This window comes from Trichomycterus rosablanca, chromosome 12 (assembly GCF_030014385.1).
Source record: "Trichomycterus rosablanca isolate fTriRos1 chromosome 12, fTriRos1.hap1, whole genome shotgun sequence".
Classification (NCBI taxonomy): Eukaryota; Metazoa; Chordata; class Actinopteri; order Siluriformes; family Trichomycteridae; genus Trichomycterus; species Trichomycterus rosablanca.
Window position 1 is genome coordinate 9,045,655 of NC_085999.1, and position 19,237 is coordinate 9,064,891.

General features: G+C 40.8%; 1 protein-coding gene across 3 annotated transcripts in view; it reads left to right on the forward strand.

Annotated features, from left to right (window-relative positions):
* Positions 1-244: 244 nt before the first annotated feature.
* Positions 245-19,237, forward strand: part of dync1i2a (dynein, cytoplasmic 1, intermediate chain 2a) — a 38,364-nt gene continuing 19,371 nt past the window's right edge. Inside the window, exons 1-6 of one of the 3 annotated variants that reach the window (XM_063005532.1) lie at positions 245-324; positions 2,093-2,204; positions 3,030-3,144; positions 7,742-7,832; positions 11,617-11,670; positions 12,061-12,176. In XM_063005532.1, the coding sequence (XP_062861602.1) occupies positions 2,097-2,204; positions 3,030-3,144; positions 7,742-7,832; positions 11,617-11,670; positions 12,061-12,176 (484 nt within the window). In that variant the 5' untranslated portion in view covers positions 245-324; positions 2,093-2,096. Of the gene's footprint in view, positions 325-461; positions 519-2,092; positions 2,205-3,029; positions 3,145-7,741; positions 7,833-11,616; positions 11,671-12,060; positions 12,177-19,237 lie in introns of those variants that run through there. The other 2 variants (XM_063005533.1, XM_063005534.1) reach the window with 2 other exon arrangements.

The window sequence follows — 19,237 nt, forward strand, 5'->3', positions numbered from 1 at the left end:
TTCTTTTGAGTCTGAGTTTGAGTTTGACAGTGTTTGATATTAAACTTGTGAACTGATTAATCTTGTGTAAGGAATATTTTTCATTCTTCATGAATATAACTAAAGTGTAAAACATGATGTTAAAATCCTAATAAATAAATAAATGAATAATTAAAATGAACCGTGTTGAGTATTCTGACAGCAGGTCAGGCGCGAAGATGGTTTGTACCTCTGCGGTACCCGTTATTCGTCACCTCTCTCTTCGTGTACCCGGAAGCTTTTTTCTATGGTCCTCGCTAACAACAACAACGGCTTCTATTGAAAATAGAGGAACTTACACAGCAGGTAAAAGTCTGTAAATTAAACTGCTTTTATATTTTAAATACATTGTTAATACAACTCGCTTTATTTTCCACACGTTATTTGTACATTATTTATTAGAAAAATAAGTTTAATGGCTTTTTACATTAATGAATGACGGGACTGTGACATCGGTTGCTAACTTGGCAGCAGTGTAGCAGATAGCAGCTCGGCTAACTGTCAGTACTGCCCTGAGTTAAATTAATACACTGTTAGTATGGTAGCTAAATGTCATTATTTGTAGTTGGACCTCTGCATTATTATATTCATATTTTGTAATTTATTATTTATTTATGTATACAGTGCTCAGTCAATTTGGCTAAAGTGGTTCCACACACACACACACACACACACACACACACACACACACACACACACACACACACACACACACACACACACACACACACACACACACACACACACACACACACACACACCGAGGGCGTGTACAGAGGTATTAATTTATTATGCATAGTTGGTTTAAAGTTAATATTTCTTTAATATTTGCAATTTTAATGCTTTGGCGATACTTGTCACGGTCATGCTAATAATTCTTTGTGAACTGAATAGAATAGACTGAATTTCTGTGATTTCTGCAACTGTTTCCGTGACTGAATTCATACATTTTACTGTGGCTTTTTTAAAAGGACGTTTATTAGGATTTAAACGTCAGGTTTTACACTTTGGTTACATTCATGACAGGATCGGTAGTCACTCATTACACAAGATTCATCAGTTCACAAGGTTATATCAAACAGTCATGGACAATTTAGTGTCTTTGGACTGTGGGAGGAAACCGGAGCACCCGGAGGAAAACCACGCGGACACGGTGAGAACATGCAAGCTCCACACAGGAAGGACCCGGTCCGCCCCACCTGGGGATCGAACCCAGGACCTTCTTGCTGTGAGGCGACAGTGCTACCCACTTAGCCACTGTGCCACCCAAAAGGATGTATGTAACGTGGCTGGGTTCAAAAATATACAAAACACAAATTAGATCATTCATTAGGTGAATTCCAACATCCTAATTTAACTTGTTACTGAGCTTTGTGGCATGTTCGTAAAGTTCCTTGTTAGTGATTGATTGAAGTTACTGACCGGTGCCTATATAGCTGCTTATATAGAGCTAGTTTGGCTACACCCATGAAATTGAGCCACAAGCATCAAAATAGTAGAGTTTGTAAAGCTCTTTACTAATTTTATAAGACGGATCAGCAATTTTAGTTACAGTATTTACTATTTTCTAAGCCACTAAGGATCCCAGTGTCCTCTGTACAAGCAACTGGCAATAACTGAGAAGTACATTGAACAATAGGGCTTCTTTCATGAATGACCACCTCTAATCCCATGGTGATGTAAAGCTTGCTTGACTGTAGACAGTATGACCTGTGAGCATGTTCTAACTAATGGCAGATCGGTATTTTAACAGTTAAATTTCCCTTTTTTATTTGTACACATAGAAGTCACCAGCAGTAGTCAGTTTTAACTGCTTACAGGAAATTAGAAGGGTATTCCACAAGGTTAGGTGACATTATATGACCTAATAATCGTCGCACAAAATCATCACATTTTGAAACCTAATCAGTTATTTTACAGTATATTCGACTACAGAGCCGAATGTACATCAAATTGATGTCGGACCCTTTGAGATGGGGGGAGGAGGGGTCTGTTTGGACAAGGGTTAAATTGAACCAAATGTTTAAGTAAGTGTTAAATGTACATGTGAACTCTTTTTTTTCCTGTTCTGCAGCATCATGTCAGACAAGAGTGAGCTGAAGGCTGAGTTAGAGAGGAAGAAGCAGCGTCTCGCACAGATCCGAGAGGAAAAAAAGAGAAAAGAAGAGGAGCGCAAGAAGAAAGAGGTGAACAAACAGCACTGTTAGCATTAGAGAATTAAAAATACATTTGTTGTTATTGCTGATAGTGCAGGCCTAGAGTGACTCTCTGTACATGATACATCCCTTTGTAAGGGAACCACACACTGGTGATAAGAAGCGGCTGGTCAGTGGGTGTGTATCAGAGGGGGTGTGTGATGGTTTACAGCTCTGCTTGGCCAGAACGGAGGTAGTGCAAGAGGCAACAGAGTTTAAATTGGCAATTAAAAATTACTATGAATATAATGATCATAATTGTAAGTTGCAACATGACGTTAAAATCCTAATAAAACAAACAAAATTGTAAGTTCCTTTGGATAAAAGCATCTCCTAAATACTGTAAATGTTAAGCAATATAAAAACACAAAAGTCTATATAAAGTTCCTGACACTGTGTTACTAAAACAATGTGTTTTTAAAAGCCTTAGCATAATATATTAGTTCCACTATTAAAAATGGCTTTAGGGCGCTCGGGTGGCTCAGTGGTAAAACACGCTAGCCAACCAGTTCTGAAATCTCGAGCTTGTGAGTTTGAATCTCAGCTCTGCTTTTGGCAGGTGCCTGTCGGGTTTGAGTCCACACTTCTTGTTTTTCCATATTGAATGTAAACGTAAGAATATAGTAGTAGCAACAGAGTACTACCTAGCATGTGACACTCTATTAATTCAAGCAGAAGCTTTGTTATACAGATACGACACAGATTGCTGAATGCTGAAATGTGTGTGTTTCGATTGATTGTATAAAGCCTTGATGGATAAAGGTGTGGGGTTTTTTTTGTTAGCACTAATAGAGTAAATGTGTTTTTCTTTGTCAGGCAGTGCAGCTGAAGGAACCTGTGGTACTGCAGGATGACTCTGATTTGGAGAAGAAGAGGAGAGAGGCTGAAGCACTGCTGCAGAGCATGGGAATCACACCGGATGTTCCTGTGGGTAAGACTCTTTAGACCACATCACCTTTGTTCATCTGTACTTTCCATCCGTCAACTCACACTTATTCCGTATCACATACATACCCTGTATACTTGGAGTTAAAAGTTATTCATATACAGTGTGTCACAAAAGTGAGTACACCCCTCACATTTCTGCAAATATTTCATTATATCTTTTCATGGGACAACACTATAGACATGAAACTTGGATATAACTTAGAGTAGTCAGTGTACAACTTGTATAGTAGTGTAGATTTACTGTCTTCTGAAAATAACTCAACACACAGCCATTAATGTCTAAATGGCTGGCAACATAAGTGAGTACACCCCACAGTGAACATGTCCAAATTGTGCCCAAAGTGTCAATATTTTGTGTGACCACCATTATTATCCAGCACTGCCTTAACCCTCCTGGGCATGGAATTCACCAGAGCTGCACAGGTTGCTACTGGAATCCTCTTCCACTCCTCCATGATGACATCACGGAGCTGGTGGATGTTAGACACCTTGAACTCCTCCACCTTCCACTTGAGGATGCGCCACAGGTGCTCAATTGGGTTTAGTCCATCACCTTTACCTTCAGCTTCCTCAGCAAGGCAGTTGTCATCTTGGAGGTTGTGTTTGGGGTCGTTATCCTGTTGGAAAACTGCCATGAGGCCCAGTTTTCGAAGGGAGGGGATCATGCTCTGTTTCAGAATGTCACAGTACATGTTGGAATTCATGTTTCCCTCAATGAACCGCAGCTCCCCAGTGCCAGCAACACTCATGCAGCCCAAGACCATGATGCTACCACCACCATGCTTGACTGTAGGCAAGATACAGTTGTCTTGGTACTTCTCACCAGGGCGCCGCCACACATGCTGGACACCATCTGAGCCAAACAAGTTCATCTTGGTCTCGTCAGACCACAGGGCATTCCAGTAATCCATGTTCTTGGACTGCTTGTCTTCAGTAAACTGTTTGCGGGCTTTCTTGTGCGTCAGCTTCCTTCTGGGATGACGACCATGCAGACCGAGTTGATGCAGTGTGCGGCGTATGGTCTGAGCACTGACAGGCTGACCTCCCACGTCTTCAACCTCTGCAGCAATGCTGGCAGCACTCATGTGTCTATTTTTTAAAGCCAACCTCTGGATATGACGCCGAACACGTGGACTCAACTTCTTTGGTCGACCCTGGCGAAGCCTGTTCCGAGTGGAACCTGTCCTGGAAAACCGCTGTATGACCTTGGCCACCATGCTGTAGCTCAGTTTCAGGGTGTTAGCAATCTTCTTATAGTCCAGGCCATCTTTGTGGAGAGCAACAATTCTATTTCTCACATCCTCAGAGAGTTCTTTGTCATGAGGTGCCATGTTGAATATCCAGTGGCCAGTATGAGAGAATTGTACCCAAAACACCAAATTTAACAGCCCTGCTCCCCATTTACACCTGGGACCTTGACACATGACACCAGGGAGGGACAACGACACATTTGGGCACAATTTGGACTGTGGGGGACACATTTGGGCACAATTTGGACATGTTCACTGTGGGGTGTACTCACTTATGTTGCCAGCTATTTAGACATTAATGGCTGTGTGTTGAGTTATTTTCAGAAGACAGTAAATCTACACTGCTATACAAGCTGTACACTGACTACTCTAAGTTATATCCAAGTTTCATGTCTATAGTGTTGTCCCATGAAAAGATATAATGAAATATTTGCAGAAATGTGAGGGGTGTACTCACTTTTGTGATACACTGTACATACCAACATTAACATTCAACTATGCTTCCAAATACTATTTACACAATGTAGTATTACAATTCCGGCTTATTTAAATATGCGCAAATTGTCCATAGTTTAATGCATTTAACAGTCAATTCTATTAATACACTTGCAATTTAATAGTAACAATTCGGTATCCTAAAAAACATATGCTGGATAAAATGTCTCCCAAATTTAAAGTACAATGGGTCCCTGTTGAGTCTGGTTCCTTTCAGGGGTTTTTTCTTACCACTGTTGCACTTGGCTTGCCCAAGTGGGGGATTTTGATCCTGGATTTTGTAAAGTTGCTTTAAGACTATCTACTGTAAAAAGCACTATATAAATAAATTAGACTTGACGAAGTTAAAATTGAAATCTAGCCAGAATCAGCAGCACATCAGAATCAGCAGTGACCTATGTAATTAATAATTCACTTATACTTTTTCATACTATGCAGTGCATAGAAACCAGAAAGAAATGGTTCAAACAACGTGTTAGTTAACATGTACCGTTGAAGTTGATCTGCAACCACTCATTCTCTGACTTTGGCCAGAAATGAGAAATTAGAGATGGGCCTATAATTGAAAAAGTGTGCAGGGTCAAGTCCTTGTTTTATTTAGTATGGGGGTGACTGCTGCTGCCTTTGAGTGTGATGGAACGTAACCAGAGGAAATGGAGGTGTTCACAATCTTAACAAAGAGGGCACTGAGTTGAGAGGCAGTGGGACAGGAGAGCTGCAAGTAGATTTCAGTTTACTAATAATAGCACCCACTGAGGTCTTAACAACAAGGGCAAATGCACGAAGCGAAACAGCTAGAAAAGCTATTGTAATTCACATTCTGTATTACATAAAGTTGATGTACAGCATGATTAAACAATTGGAAACTTAAAAACGACCCTTCTTGTGATTCAACTATCATATGTTTTATAAACACCAGAGATGTGTTCAAGATGTGTTTCAACCATAGTGAAAGCTAAGGTGAGAGAGAATTTTTGTGCACCACAATGGCAGTTGGAATCAGAGGATTTCTTAGACCTTGTACATTCCTAGAGACCCCATTAGGAGTATTGTCCAGTGTTCCAAACTAATGGTGCAGTTTAGCTAGGGTGACCATATGTCCTCTTTTTCCTGGACATTGTAATGAATTTCCCCTTTCTAACAGCGATAAATATACAGTAGATGTTTGATGAGGTTCACGCTGTAGACACCAGGGGGCAGAAGCACTCTAGGTTGTAGTAAGGGACAGGATAACACTGAATACTTTCTACATGTCTGAGAGAAATACAGATAGATATATTCATAATGTACTTGCAAATACCGTTTTAGAGTTAATACTTTTTCAAAGCATTCTTTGTTTTTGTATTTTTAGTATGTATTAAAGTTTTTGTGAGTTTTATTATGTATTTGCTTTTTCAACTCAAAAACAGGAACTGCATCACACCCAAGTTATACAACAGGCAGAATGCTCTTAATGTCATGCTGATAATTTCTGAAACACTTTTAATAATTTCTCTGACAACATCTATGTTTTAAACAGTGCTTCATAGGGCACAAACTAAAACTAACCTTTAACATGTAGGAAGGACCTGGACAGACTTTTTATTCACCTAATGAGCTGTTTTATTAACCACCTTAAAGTAATGACAATATAATTGCTACCAAAGCTCAATGAAAGTGGCTTTTAATTCTTATTATTGAAAGCTTCAAGTAGGAAACCTCCATCATGAATCATTCATAAATCATTGTAGCCAACTGATTATTTCAAGCAATATTTGATAAAAATATGGCAAAAATAAAAAAACAAATTGTAAGCATAGTAAAAAAAACCTCTTAATTTTGGCTCCCTGTGGTATAACTACGTTGTCATGATTGTGATGTCAGCAAATAATGGCATTTCACTATTTGTTTGTCTTCTTATGATTTTAACAACGCATTTGCCTATATTATGTAATCTTACATCACATAACACTGTAATACATGTGTGTCTAGTAAACAAATTTATCACGTCATGATGTTAAAACGCATCCGATCTTTATTAACACAGTTTGACCGTGCCTGTTACACATTAAAAAAGTGTGTGTGTGTGTATATATATATATATATATATAAATAAAAATATATATTACATAAAACTTGAGTTCTGTATTATATTTATTATTATATTAATTTAAGAAATAAGAAATTACATTCATTAGATTTTATATATCATATTATCCAATTGCATTAACTTATTGTTATTTTTATTATATTAAATTCAATAAATGAATTAATAATAAATAAATTTAATATTATACTATTAATATAATATATATATATATATATATATATATAATATATATTTAATATTAGACTATTAAAAATTAATAAAAACTTGAGTAAATAAAATGATTGAGTAAAGGGAACGGCACTTAGAAAAGCCTTCAGAGCTAGCTGCTCATGTCTTTTTTTACTAACATCATATTACTATAAGCTGATGTCACCTTTCTACTTGATGTACACCAATCAATTCATCAGCACACTGCACAGCAGATGTTTTAAATGTCTGTCAGCTTTATACCACTTCATTGCTTATAGTTCATACTATCTAATGCAAATGTCTGGACTAATTTGTCTAATTTCATGGTTTGTAACACATCCCATACAGTTAACAAGCTTAAAGATGTGGTTGTGTTACAAACAAATTTCATTGTAGAAGTTTATTTATTTGTTAAATTGAACATTGTGAGACTCCACAAACAAAATTGTTTGATGTCATTTAATTGAATGTGATAGCTTTTCTGTATTTTTTAGATACGTTTTGCATATTCCTCAGAGCTACTGTTTTTAATGGCTGTGTTTTTTCATTTCCTTCAGTTTCTGCACCCATGTCTCCTACTGCCAAATCTGCAGGCACCCCGAGTGAGGCAGGTAGCCAAGACTCAGGCGATGGCGCCACGGGACCTAGGTATCACCACCAACGATTTTCCGTCTCGCTTTCTCTTTCTTTCTGTAATTGTACATGCTGGAGACGTGCACGATTGTGGGATTGCACGAGCGACAGACAGTCTGTCTGTGCACCAAAGCCAAAATGTTTATGTTGTTTAAAGGCTTTGTGTGTGTGCTTTTGGGAGCAGGTTTGAACAGGTTGAACTTTTCTTTATGCACACCCATGATATTACCTGCTTTAGGCCTGAACCTTTGCCACGTAGTGAAAGCCCTAGTGTGGAACTTTAACATTACTTGTCTCTAACCTATTTCTCAGTAGACTCCAGCTTTATTTGTTATTTTTTTTATTTCACATAGCTAAATATAAAAAATGAACTCTATTATTCCAGGCTGTATTTGGGTTGATGGATTGATCTTGTACACCTGCCTTAAATTTGGTATATAATATTTTACTGTAGGTGACTCCTGTTAGAAGAAACTTATTTACAATTCTTTCTTTAATTATTTGCACTCATTTTAATATTTGTGAATGAACTATATAAAACATGAAGCAGTGGACAGAGAAGCTAAAAATCCCTTACTGCAACAAGTGCAATGTGTTTATGCTCCAGTTACGGTGTGTGAAAGATGTACAGACACCACGTAAAATAAGTGGCCACATCTCGCTAAACGCAGTTTGGGTGCAGTAAAATGCATGTGACAATGAAAGTGTGCTATGTGTCACATCTGGGGGAGGGGGGGCTTCTCAAATTTTTCAGAAGCGCGTCAGGTTTTTTATTTTTAATGATTGAATTTTAACTATATTACAATTTCAAGCAATATAATAGCTTTTAAAGTGCTTTACAAATATGGTCATTTAAAATTAAAATGGTTCAAATAGCCAATCATTATTGTAAAATCCCAGCTGATTATTCATTTTCAATTGGGAACAAAAAGGTGCCGTTTTTAGTTAATAATAAATAGTTGTGCATAACGTCTGATTAGATATGAGCTGCCTGAGGGACTCTTTAACCTCTAATTAGAGTTTTGGACTTATGTGGAAACTTGAACCCCCCCATGCGCATACACACACATACACAGTGTGCAGCCCCGGGGGGCTTTTCTGCCTGAGGCCTTCCATGTCCACTCATTTCCCTCTGCTGCAACACTGTTTCCTACACACATGGAGGTCATTTTTCTTACCACGTACTTCTATACACACTTACACATCCACAGCGGCTCATGTACACTCTCATGGGGCGTTCTCTTTTGCACATTGCCACACACACTCAGAGATTAAGCTTCTACTCACTTGTGAGTCAATTCCGTGCCGGTGATGCGGCTGGTCAGTAGACATAATGTCTGTGATGCACAGACGTGAATTCTTGGCAGGCGTGATTCACTCATACAGTGCTTTGAAAAAGTATTTAGACCTTTCTGATTTCCTACAATTTCCTCCATGTTTGCTACACGAACTGTTTTTAGTTTCTTATGTAATAGAACACAAGGAAAAGACAATAGAAGACAGTTTAAAAATGATTATTTTGTTTATTTAAACAAAAAATAATACTCTTCAAGCCCTTTTATTATGTACACCCACCAGGTACATGCATTTGTTGATTATTATATAAGCTGATCCTACCATACAGATAAACTTTGTGTCCACAAACTCTGACCAGCGCATCTTTTGCTCTGTACGCGTCGTCATCCCTCTTTTCTTCATTTGGTAATCAAAAGGTACCGCCATACAACCCCCACCAACCAGATGACATTTGGGTGATGGACAATTCTTGCACTGCAATTACACTAACATGGTAATAACATGATAGTGTTTGTTGTTCTGCTATAAGGGTATCAGGTTCAGCTGTGTTGTTGGGATTTATTGAAATGCTTCAGTTTCAATGCTAGGAAGGTATAGTGCTTCAACCAAAAATACAAAGCCAACAGTGTCCTGTAATCAGAAAGTGTCCACTAATAAAAGGCAAGCATACAACTCTAGTCTCTAACTGTCTTCCTAAAATAAGTGATCACTGGATGTGTTCTTAATAAAGATACCAATAAGGTTAAACAGCATTTAAAAAATCCCAACACTGCTACACCAGTTGTCTCACATGTTAGTGTCATTGCAGTCCTGAGAATGGTCCTTCCCCCTAACCATTATCTGGATGGTATGGGTACCTTTACATTGATAAATAGGACACAGGGTAATCTATCGATTGATTATCTGTATTGTTGGTTTAGGTTCTAAATAGGGCCCTACTAAATTTACGGGAAAATTTGCTCAATTTTGCAGACCTCATTTTTCAGACTTTCAAAGAAAAGTGCCACATTTCACAGCAATCATTAAATTACACTCATGAATTAAATGGTAGACGAAAAAGAAGCTACAATACACAGCACAGTGTACCTTATCGGTGAAATGTAAACATAGAACATCCAGTGACTGTCTCAAAGATGAAAATTCTCATCCATGTTTTAACACCCCCCCTCCCCCCGCGTCCACAGAATTGTTTGGGAGTTTTCCAAACGTAGTTACCCAAGTCGTATTTTTAGCTGCTTTCGACTTCGACATCTTGGACATTTTGACTAAGTAATTGCTAACTGAATTGCTAGGACCGCCTCGTAGTGCAAATTAACAAGTAAACGTAAGGCACTTGAACGCTAAGCAAGAGAAAAATGTTAAAGGGCGTGAATTAGGTTGGGCCTTATTGATAAAATAATCAATGAATGTGCATACCATCTAGCTGTGTATATCAACCGTGCGGAAAAGTGACACCCTTCATTTAATAACTGACCTATTTTAGCAGCAGCAACTGCTAATAAATGCTTATGATGACTACAGATCATTCTTTCACATTACGCTTATTCACAGAACTGTCTAAATTTAGCCATACTGAAATATTTTCAAAAGACCTGTCGTAGCATCTCAGAAGGGTTGTATCAGAACTTTGATTAGGACATCGGAAACCTTAATCTGTCTTTTTTTCAGCCAATTTAACTGTGGGCTATTTTATGTGCTTTGCCTTGCTGTCTTGCTTCGTCACCCAATTGCACTTAAGCCTTGGGTCACTGACTGATGACCAGACATTCTCCTTTAGAATGAAAAATATGATGTAGAGAACAGGATGAAGGGTTCCAACAGTTCCACAGGCTCTGAAACATGTTAAACAATATGTTCTGTTCCATCAAGGAACAAGAATAGTTGCAATCCCAAAACTTTTCCGACATCAAGTGCATGTGATTTATTTATTGCGCTGTAATGAAATATGATGATGCTTTTATGACATTCAGTCATACACTGTAGTAGATGCAAATTACACTAATGCTCTAAAATAGCATATATACACTATATGGCCAAAAGTATGTGGACGTGCCACACCTATTGCGAAAAAAAATTTGAATGAAGTTTTATGGTTTCGGCCATGTGACAACAGTTTGGCGAATGTCCTTTACTCAATCCAGAATGACTGTGCTCCTTGAATTTATAATTGAATCTGTTTTTGTGAAGCTCCAACCGCCCCTTGAAGATCCCGGTTATGAATTGACACGTCGATTGCCAGCTGTGTTTTTTGTTTATCATCGAGGCCTGACCTCACAGATACTCTTGATTGAATGGGCATAAAGTTCAACAGACATGCCAAAATGTTGTGGAAAGATTTCTCAAAAAAGTAGAGGCTTTTATAGCCTCTATTTTATAGCCTCCATGGTTAAGTGGCCATATAGTGTAGAGTAACGTTTTTCTAGCCATGCTAATAATCTGTTATAACCTCTTTTATATATTCTTTCTCACAATAACAATGGCTTGCTGCTGTGATACTAACAAGGACTCTCCACTGGGACTCTGATCCTTCTACACTACTGCTTCACTCCGAGCTGGGGTACCACACTCTTTTTTCACTTTGTACCGTTTTTACTCTTTTCACATCTCTCTTTCCTGATTTATTATAATGTCCCATTAATGCTAATTATTTCCCCTCATCTTTCTTTCTTCATCAAATAGACAGCTAATTGTAGTTTTCTTTAGCTGAGGATCGTATTGTGTAGCCATTTGAGCACACGTGTTTCTCACTATTCCCATGTGTTACTTATAAAGAAGCATTCTAAAAGAACAAGGGATGCAGTAGTGCCATTTTGTGATGGTCGTGTGAACGTTTGGCGTCAGCGCCTTGCTCTTACTCATTTTGACTGGCAACTTTCTGATGTCTTCGTTTAGAACAGTTTGTTTATTTGGGTGTGTTTCTATGTGTGCCATTGTTCTCTCCTCACAGACGAGGCCCGATGAAGCTGGGCATGGCGAAGGTGACTCATGTAGACTTCCCCCCTAAAGAGGTAGTGTCCTACACCAAGGAGACTCAGACCCCCTCCATGAGCGAGCAGAAGGAAGGTAGGTACTGACCTTAAACACACTGCCCAATGTCCTTGCTGTTTCTGCATTAAATGTCCTTTAACGCCTCTTGGAGTTTTGTTGTTGCTGTTGACTCTTTGACCTGTTACTCTTGAAACAGGCGTTTTTATTGCTGCCTGTGTTCTGTTTAAATTTTAATGCTGCTCTACGCTTAAAGTATGTTCTTAATACCCCAAAGAAATGAAAAGCAGATTTCCAACCTCATTAAAAATAACAATATCTGGTGCTCGGGTGGTGCAGAAGTCTTACACGCTAGCCCATTACTGCTGAGATTTCAAGCTCAAGAGTTTAAATCCCAGCTGTTTAATCGACTAACCGGGAGCCTACACAGGTGCACGATTGGCTGTGTGTCTATAAGAAGGAGGGACAATACATGAAGCAGGGTTCCTTGTCACTGCTGCAATCAAAACCATTGCTGGCTGTTGAAGATGTCTGCGTGGGGGGCGACTATTCACGGATGGCGGTGCGTGACTCTCTGCACGTGATACTGCGTTCTCTGAGACTTTGTCCCTGGCAGCTGCATGTGTGTCGTAGGGAAGACCATGGCCCTCTTTAATCAGGGGAGGTGGCACAGACGAGAAAGAGAGCGAGGCTTCGATCCTTATATATCATATTTCATATATATATATATATACAGTGTATCACAAAAGTGAGTACACCCCTCACATTTCTGCAGATATTTAAGTATATCTTTTCATGGGACAACACTGACAAAATGACACTTTGACACAATGAAAAGTAGTCTGTGTGCAGCTTATATAACAGTGTAAATTTATTCTTCCCTCAAAATAACTCAATATACAGCCATTAATGTCTAAACCACCGGCAACAAAAGTGAGTACACCCCTTAGTGAAAGTTCCTGAAGTGTCAATATTTTGTGTGGCCACCATTATTTCCCAGAACTGCCTTAACTCTCCTGGGCATGGAGTTTACCAGAGCTTCACAGGTTGCCACTGGAATGCTTTTCCACTCCTCCATGACGACATCACGGAGCTGGCGGATATTCGAGACTTTGCGCTCCTCCACCTTCCGCTTGAGGATGCCCCAAAGATGTTCTATTGGGTTTAGGTCTGGAGACATGCTTGGCCAGTCCATCACCTTTACCCTCAGCCTCTTCAATAAAGCAGTGGTCGTCTTAGAGGTGTGTTTGGGGTCATTATCATGCTGGAACACTGCCCTGCGACCCAGTTTCCGGAGGGAGGGGATCATGCTCTGCTTCAGTATTTCACAGTACATATTGGAGTTCATGTGTCCCTCAATGAAATGTAACTCCCCAACACCTGCTGCACTCATGCAGCCCCAGACCATGGCATTCCCACCACCATGCTTGACTGTAGGCATGACACACTTATCTTTGTACTCCTCACCTGATTGCCGCCACACATGCTTGAGACCATCTGAACCAAACAAATTAATCTTGGTCTCATCAGACCATAGGACATGGTTCCAGTAATCCATGTCCTTTGTTGACATGTCTTCAGCAAACTGTTTGCGGGCTTTCTTGTGTAGAGACTTCAGAAGAGGCTTCCTTCTGGGGTGACAGCCATGCAGACCAATTTGATGTAGTGTGCGGCGTATGGTCTGAGCACTGACAGGCTGACCCCCACCTTTTCAATCTCTGCAGCAATGCTGACAGCACTCCTGCGCCTATCTTTCAAAGACAGCAGTTGGATGTGACGCTGAGCACGTGCACTCAGCTTCTTTGGACGACCAACGCGTCGTCTGTTCTGAGTGGACCCTGCTCTTTTAAAACGCTGGATGATCTTGGCCACTGTGCTGCAGCTCAGTTTCAGGGTGTTGGCAATCTTCTTGTAGCCTTGGCCATCTTCATGTAGCGCAACAATTCGTCTTTTAAGATCCTCAGAGAGTTCTTTGCCATGAGGTGCCATGTTGGAACTTTCAGTGACCAGTATGAGAGAGTGTGAGAGCTGTACTACTAAACTGAACACACCTGCTCCCTATGCACACCTGAGACCTAGTAACACTAACAAATCACATGACATTTTGGAGGGAAAATGACAAGCAGTGCTCAATTTGGACATTTAGGGGTGTAGTCTCTTAGGGGTGTACTCACTTTTGTTGCCGGTGGTTTAGACATTATTGACTGTATATTGAGTTATTTTGAGGGAAGAATAAATTTACACTGTTATATAAGCTGCACACAGACTACTTTTAATTGTGTCAAAGTGTCATTTTGTCAGTGTTGTCCCATGAAAAGATATACTTAAATATCTGCAGAAATGTGAGGGGTGTACTCACTTTTGTGATACACTGTATATATATATACAGTGTATCACAAAAGTGAGTACACCCCTCACATTTCTGCAAATATTTTATTATATCTTTTCATGGGACAACACTATAGACATGAAACTTGGATATAACTTAGAGTAGTCAGTGTACAGCTTGTATAGCAGTGTAGATTTACTGTCTTCTGAAAATAACTCAACACACAGCCATTAATGTCTAAATAGCTGGCAACATAAGTGAGTACACCCCACAGTGAACATGTCCAAATTGTGCCCAAATGTGTCGTCCCTCCCTGGTGTCATGTGTCAAGGTCCCAGGTGTAAATGGGGAGCAGGGCTGTTAAATTTGGTGTTTTGGGTACAATTCTCTCATACTGGCCACTGGATATTCAACATGGCACCTCATGGCAAAGAACTCACTGAGGATGTGAGAAATAAATTGTTGCTCTCCACAAAGATGGCCTGGGCTATAAGAAGATTGCTAACACCCTGAAACTGAGCTACAGCATGGTGGCCAAGGTCATACAGCGGTTTTCCAGGACAGGTTCCACTCGGAACAGGCTTCGCCAGGGTCGACCAAAGAAGTTGAGTCCACGTGTTCGTCGTCATATCCAGAGGTTGGCTTTAAAAAATAGACACATGAGTGCTGCCAGCATTGCTGCAGAGGTTGAAGACGTGGGAGGTCAGCCTGTCAGTGCTCAGACCATACGCCACACACTGCATCAACTCGGTCTGCATGGTCGTCATCCCAGAAGGAAGCTGACGCACAAGAAAGCCAGCAAACAGTTTGCTGAAGACAAGCAGTCCAAGAACATGGATTACTGGAATGCCCTGTGGTCTGACGAGACCAAGATAAACTTGTTTGGCTCAGATGGTGTCCAGCATGTGTGGCCGCGCCCTGGTGAGAAGTACCAAGACAACTGTATCTTGCCTACAGTCAAGCATGGTGGTGGTAGCATCATGGTCTTGGGCTGCATGAGTGTTGCTGGCACTGGGGAGCTGCAGTTCATTGAGGGATACATGAATTCCAACATGTACTGTGACATTCTGAAACAGAGCATGATCCCCTCCCTTTGAAAACTGGGCCTCATGGCAGTTTTCCAACAGGATAACGACCCCAAACACAACCTCCAAGATGACAGCTGCCTTGCTGAGGAAGCTGAAGGTAAAGGTGATGGACTAAACCCAATTGAGCACCTGTGGCGCATCCTCAAGTGGAAGGTGGAGGAGTTCAAGGTGTCTAACATCCACCAGCTCCGTGATGTCATCATGGAGGAGTGGAAGAGGATTCCAGTAGCAACCTGTGCAGCTCTGGTGAATTCCATGCCCAGGAGGGTTAAGGCAGTGCTGGATAATAATGGTGGTCACACAAAATATTGACACTTTGGGCTCAATTTGGACATGTTCACTGTGGGGTGTACTCACTTATGTTGCCAGCCATTTAGACATTAATGGCTGTGTGTTGAGTTATTTTCAGAAGACAGTAAATCTACACTGCTATACAAGTTGTACACTGACTACTCTAAGTTATATCCAAGTTTTATTTCTATAGTGTTGTCCCATGAAAAGATATAATAAAATATTTGCAGAAATGTGAGGGGTGTACTCACTTTTGTGATACACTGTATATATATATATATATATATATATATATATATACAGTGTATCACAAAAGTGAGTACACCCCTCACATTTCTGCAGATATTTAAGTATATCTTTTCATGGGACAACACTGACAAAATGACACTTTGACACAATGAAAAGTAGTCTGTGTGCAGCTTATATAACAGTGTAAATTTATTCTTCCCTCAAAATAACTCAATATACAGCCATTAATGTCTAAACCACCGGCAACAAAAGTGAGTACACCCCTAAGAGACTACACCCCTAAATGTCCAAATTGAGCACTGCTTGTCATTTTCCCTCCAAAATGTCATGTGATTTGTTAGTGTTACTAGGTCTCAGGTGTGCATAGGGAGCAGGTGTGTTCAATTTAGTAGTACAGCTCTCACACTCTCTCATACTGGTCACTGAAAGTTCCAACATGGCACCTCATGGCAAAGAACTCTCTGAGGATCTTAAAAGACGAATTGTTGCGCTACATGAAGATGGCCAAGGCTACAAGAAGATTGCCAACACCCTGAAACTGAGCTGCAGCACAGTGGCCAAGATCATCCAGCGTTTTTAAAGAGCAGGTTCCACTCAGAAAAGACCTCGCGTTGGTCGTCCAAAGAAGCTGAGTGCATGTGCTCAGCGTCACATCCAACTGCTGTCTTTGAAAGATAGGCGCAGGAGTGCTGTCAGCATTGCTGCAGAGATTGAAAAGGTGGGGGGTCAGCCTGTCAGTGCTCAGACCATACGCCGCACACTACATCAAATTGGTCTGCATGGCTGTCACCCCAGAAGGAAGCCTCTTCTGAAGTCTCTACACAAGAAAGCCCGCAAACAGTTTGCTGAAGACATGTCAACAAAGGACATGGATTACTGGAACCATGTCCTATGGTCTGATGAGACCAAGATTAATTTGTTTGGTTCAGATGGTCTCAAGCATGTGTGGCGGCAATCAGGTGAGGAGTACAAAGATAAGTGTGTCATGCCTACAGTCAAGCATGGTGGTGGGAATGCCATGGTCTGGGGCTGCATGAGTGCAGCAGGTGTTGGGGAGTTACATTTCATTGAGGGACACATGAACTCCAATATGTACTGTGAAATACTGAAGCAGAACATGATCCCCTCCCTGGGTGAACTGGGTCGCAGGGCAGTGTTCCAGCATGATAATGACCCCAAACACACCTCTAAGACGACCACTGCTTTATTGAAGAGGCTGAGGGTAAAGGTGATGGACTGGCCAAGCATGTCTCCAGACCTAAACCCAATAGAACATCTTTGGGGCATCCTCAAGCGGAAGGTGGAGGAGCGCAAAGTCTCGAATATCCGCCAGCTCCGTGATGTCGTCATGGAAGAGTGGAAAAGCATTCCAGTGGCAACCTGTGAAGCTCTGGTAAACTCCATGCCCAGGAGAGTTAAGGCAGTTCTGGGAAATAATGGTGGCCACACAAAATATTGACACTTCAGGAACTTTCACTAAGGGGTGTACTCACTTTTGTTGCCGGTGGTTTAGACATTAATGGCTGTATATTGAGTTATTTTGAGGGAAGAATAAATTTACACTGTTATATAAGCTGCACACAGACTACTTTTCATTGTGTCAAAGTGTCATTTTGTCAGTGTTGTCCCATGAAAAGATATACTTAAATATCTGCAGAAATGTGAGGGGTGTACTCACTTTTGTGATACACTGTATATATATATATATATATATATATATATATATATATAAGGATCGAAGCCTCCTATATATACAGTGTATCACAAAAGTGAGTACACCCCTCACATTTCTGCAGATATTTAAGTATATCTTTTCATGGGACAACACTGACAAAATGACACTTTGACACAATGAAAAGTAGTCTGTGTGCAGCTTATATAACAGTGTAAATTTATTCTTCCCTCAAAATAACTCAATATACAGCCATTAATGTCTAAACCACCGGCAACAAAAGTGAGTACACCCCTTAGTGAAAGTTCCTGAAGTGTCAATATTTTGTGTGGCCACCATTATTTCCCAGAACTGCCTTAACTCTCCTGGGCATGGAGTTTACCAGAGCTTCACAGGTTGCCACTGGAATGCTTTTCCACTCCTCCATGACGACATCACGGAGCTGGCGGATATTCGAGACTTTGCGCTCCTCCACCTTCCGCTTGAGGATGCCCCAAAGATGTTCTATTGGGTTTAGGTCTGGAGACATGCTTGGCCAGTCCATCACCTTTACCCTCAGCCTCTTCAATAAAGCAGTGGTCGTCTTAGAGGTGTGTTTGGGGTCATTATCATGCTGGAACACTGCCCTGCGACCCAGTTTCCGGAGGGAGGGGATCATGCTCTGCTTCAGTATTTCACAGTACATATTGGAGTTCATGTGTCCCTCAATGAAATGTAACTCCCCAACACCTGCTGCACTCATGCAGCCCCAGACCATGGCATTCCCACCACCATGCTTGACTGTAGGCATGACACACTTATCTTTGTACTCCTCACCTGATTGCCGCCACACATGCTTGAGACCATCTGAACCAAACAAATTAATCTTGGTCTCATCAGACCATAGGACATGGTTCCAGTAATCCATGTCCTTTGTTGACATGTCTTCAGCAAACTGTTTGCGGGCTTTCTTGTGTAGAGACTTCAGAAGAGGCTTCCTTCTGGGGTGACAGCCATGCAGACCAATTTGATGTAGTGTGCGGCGTATGGTCTGAGCACTGACAGGCTGACCCCCCACCTTTTCAATCTCTGCAGCAATGCTGACAGCACTCCTGCGCCTATCTTTCAAAGACAGCAGTTGGATGTGACGCTGAGCACGTGCACTCAGCTTCTTTGGACGACCAACGCGAGGTCTTTTCTGAGTGGACCCTGCTCTTTAAAAACGCTGGATGATCTTGGCCACTGTGCTGCAGCTCAGTTTCAGGGTGTTGGCAATCTTCTTGTAGCCTTGGCCATCTTCATGTAGCGCAACAATTCGTCTTTAAGATCCTCAGAGAGTTCTTTGCCATGAGGTGCCATGTTGGAACTTTCAGTGACCAGTATGAGAGAGTGTGAGAGCTGTACTACTAAATTGAACACAACTGCTCCCTATGCACACCTGAGACCTAGTAACACTAACAAATCACATGACATTTTGGAGGGAAAATGACAAGCAGTGCTCAATTTGGACATTTAGGGGTGTAGTCTCTTA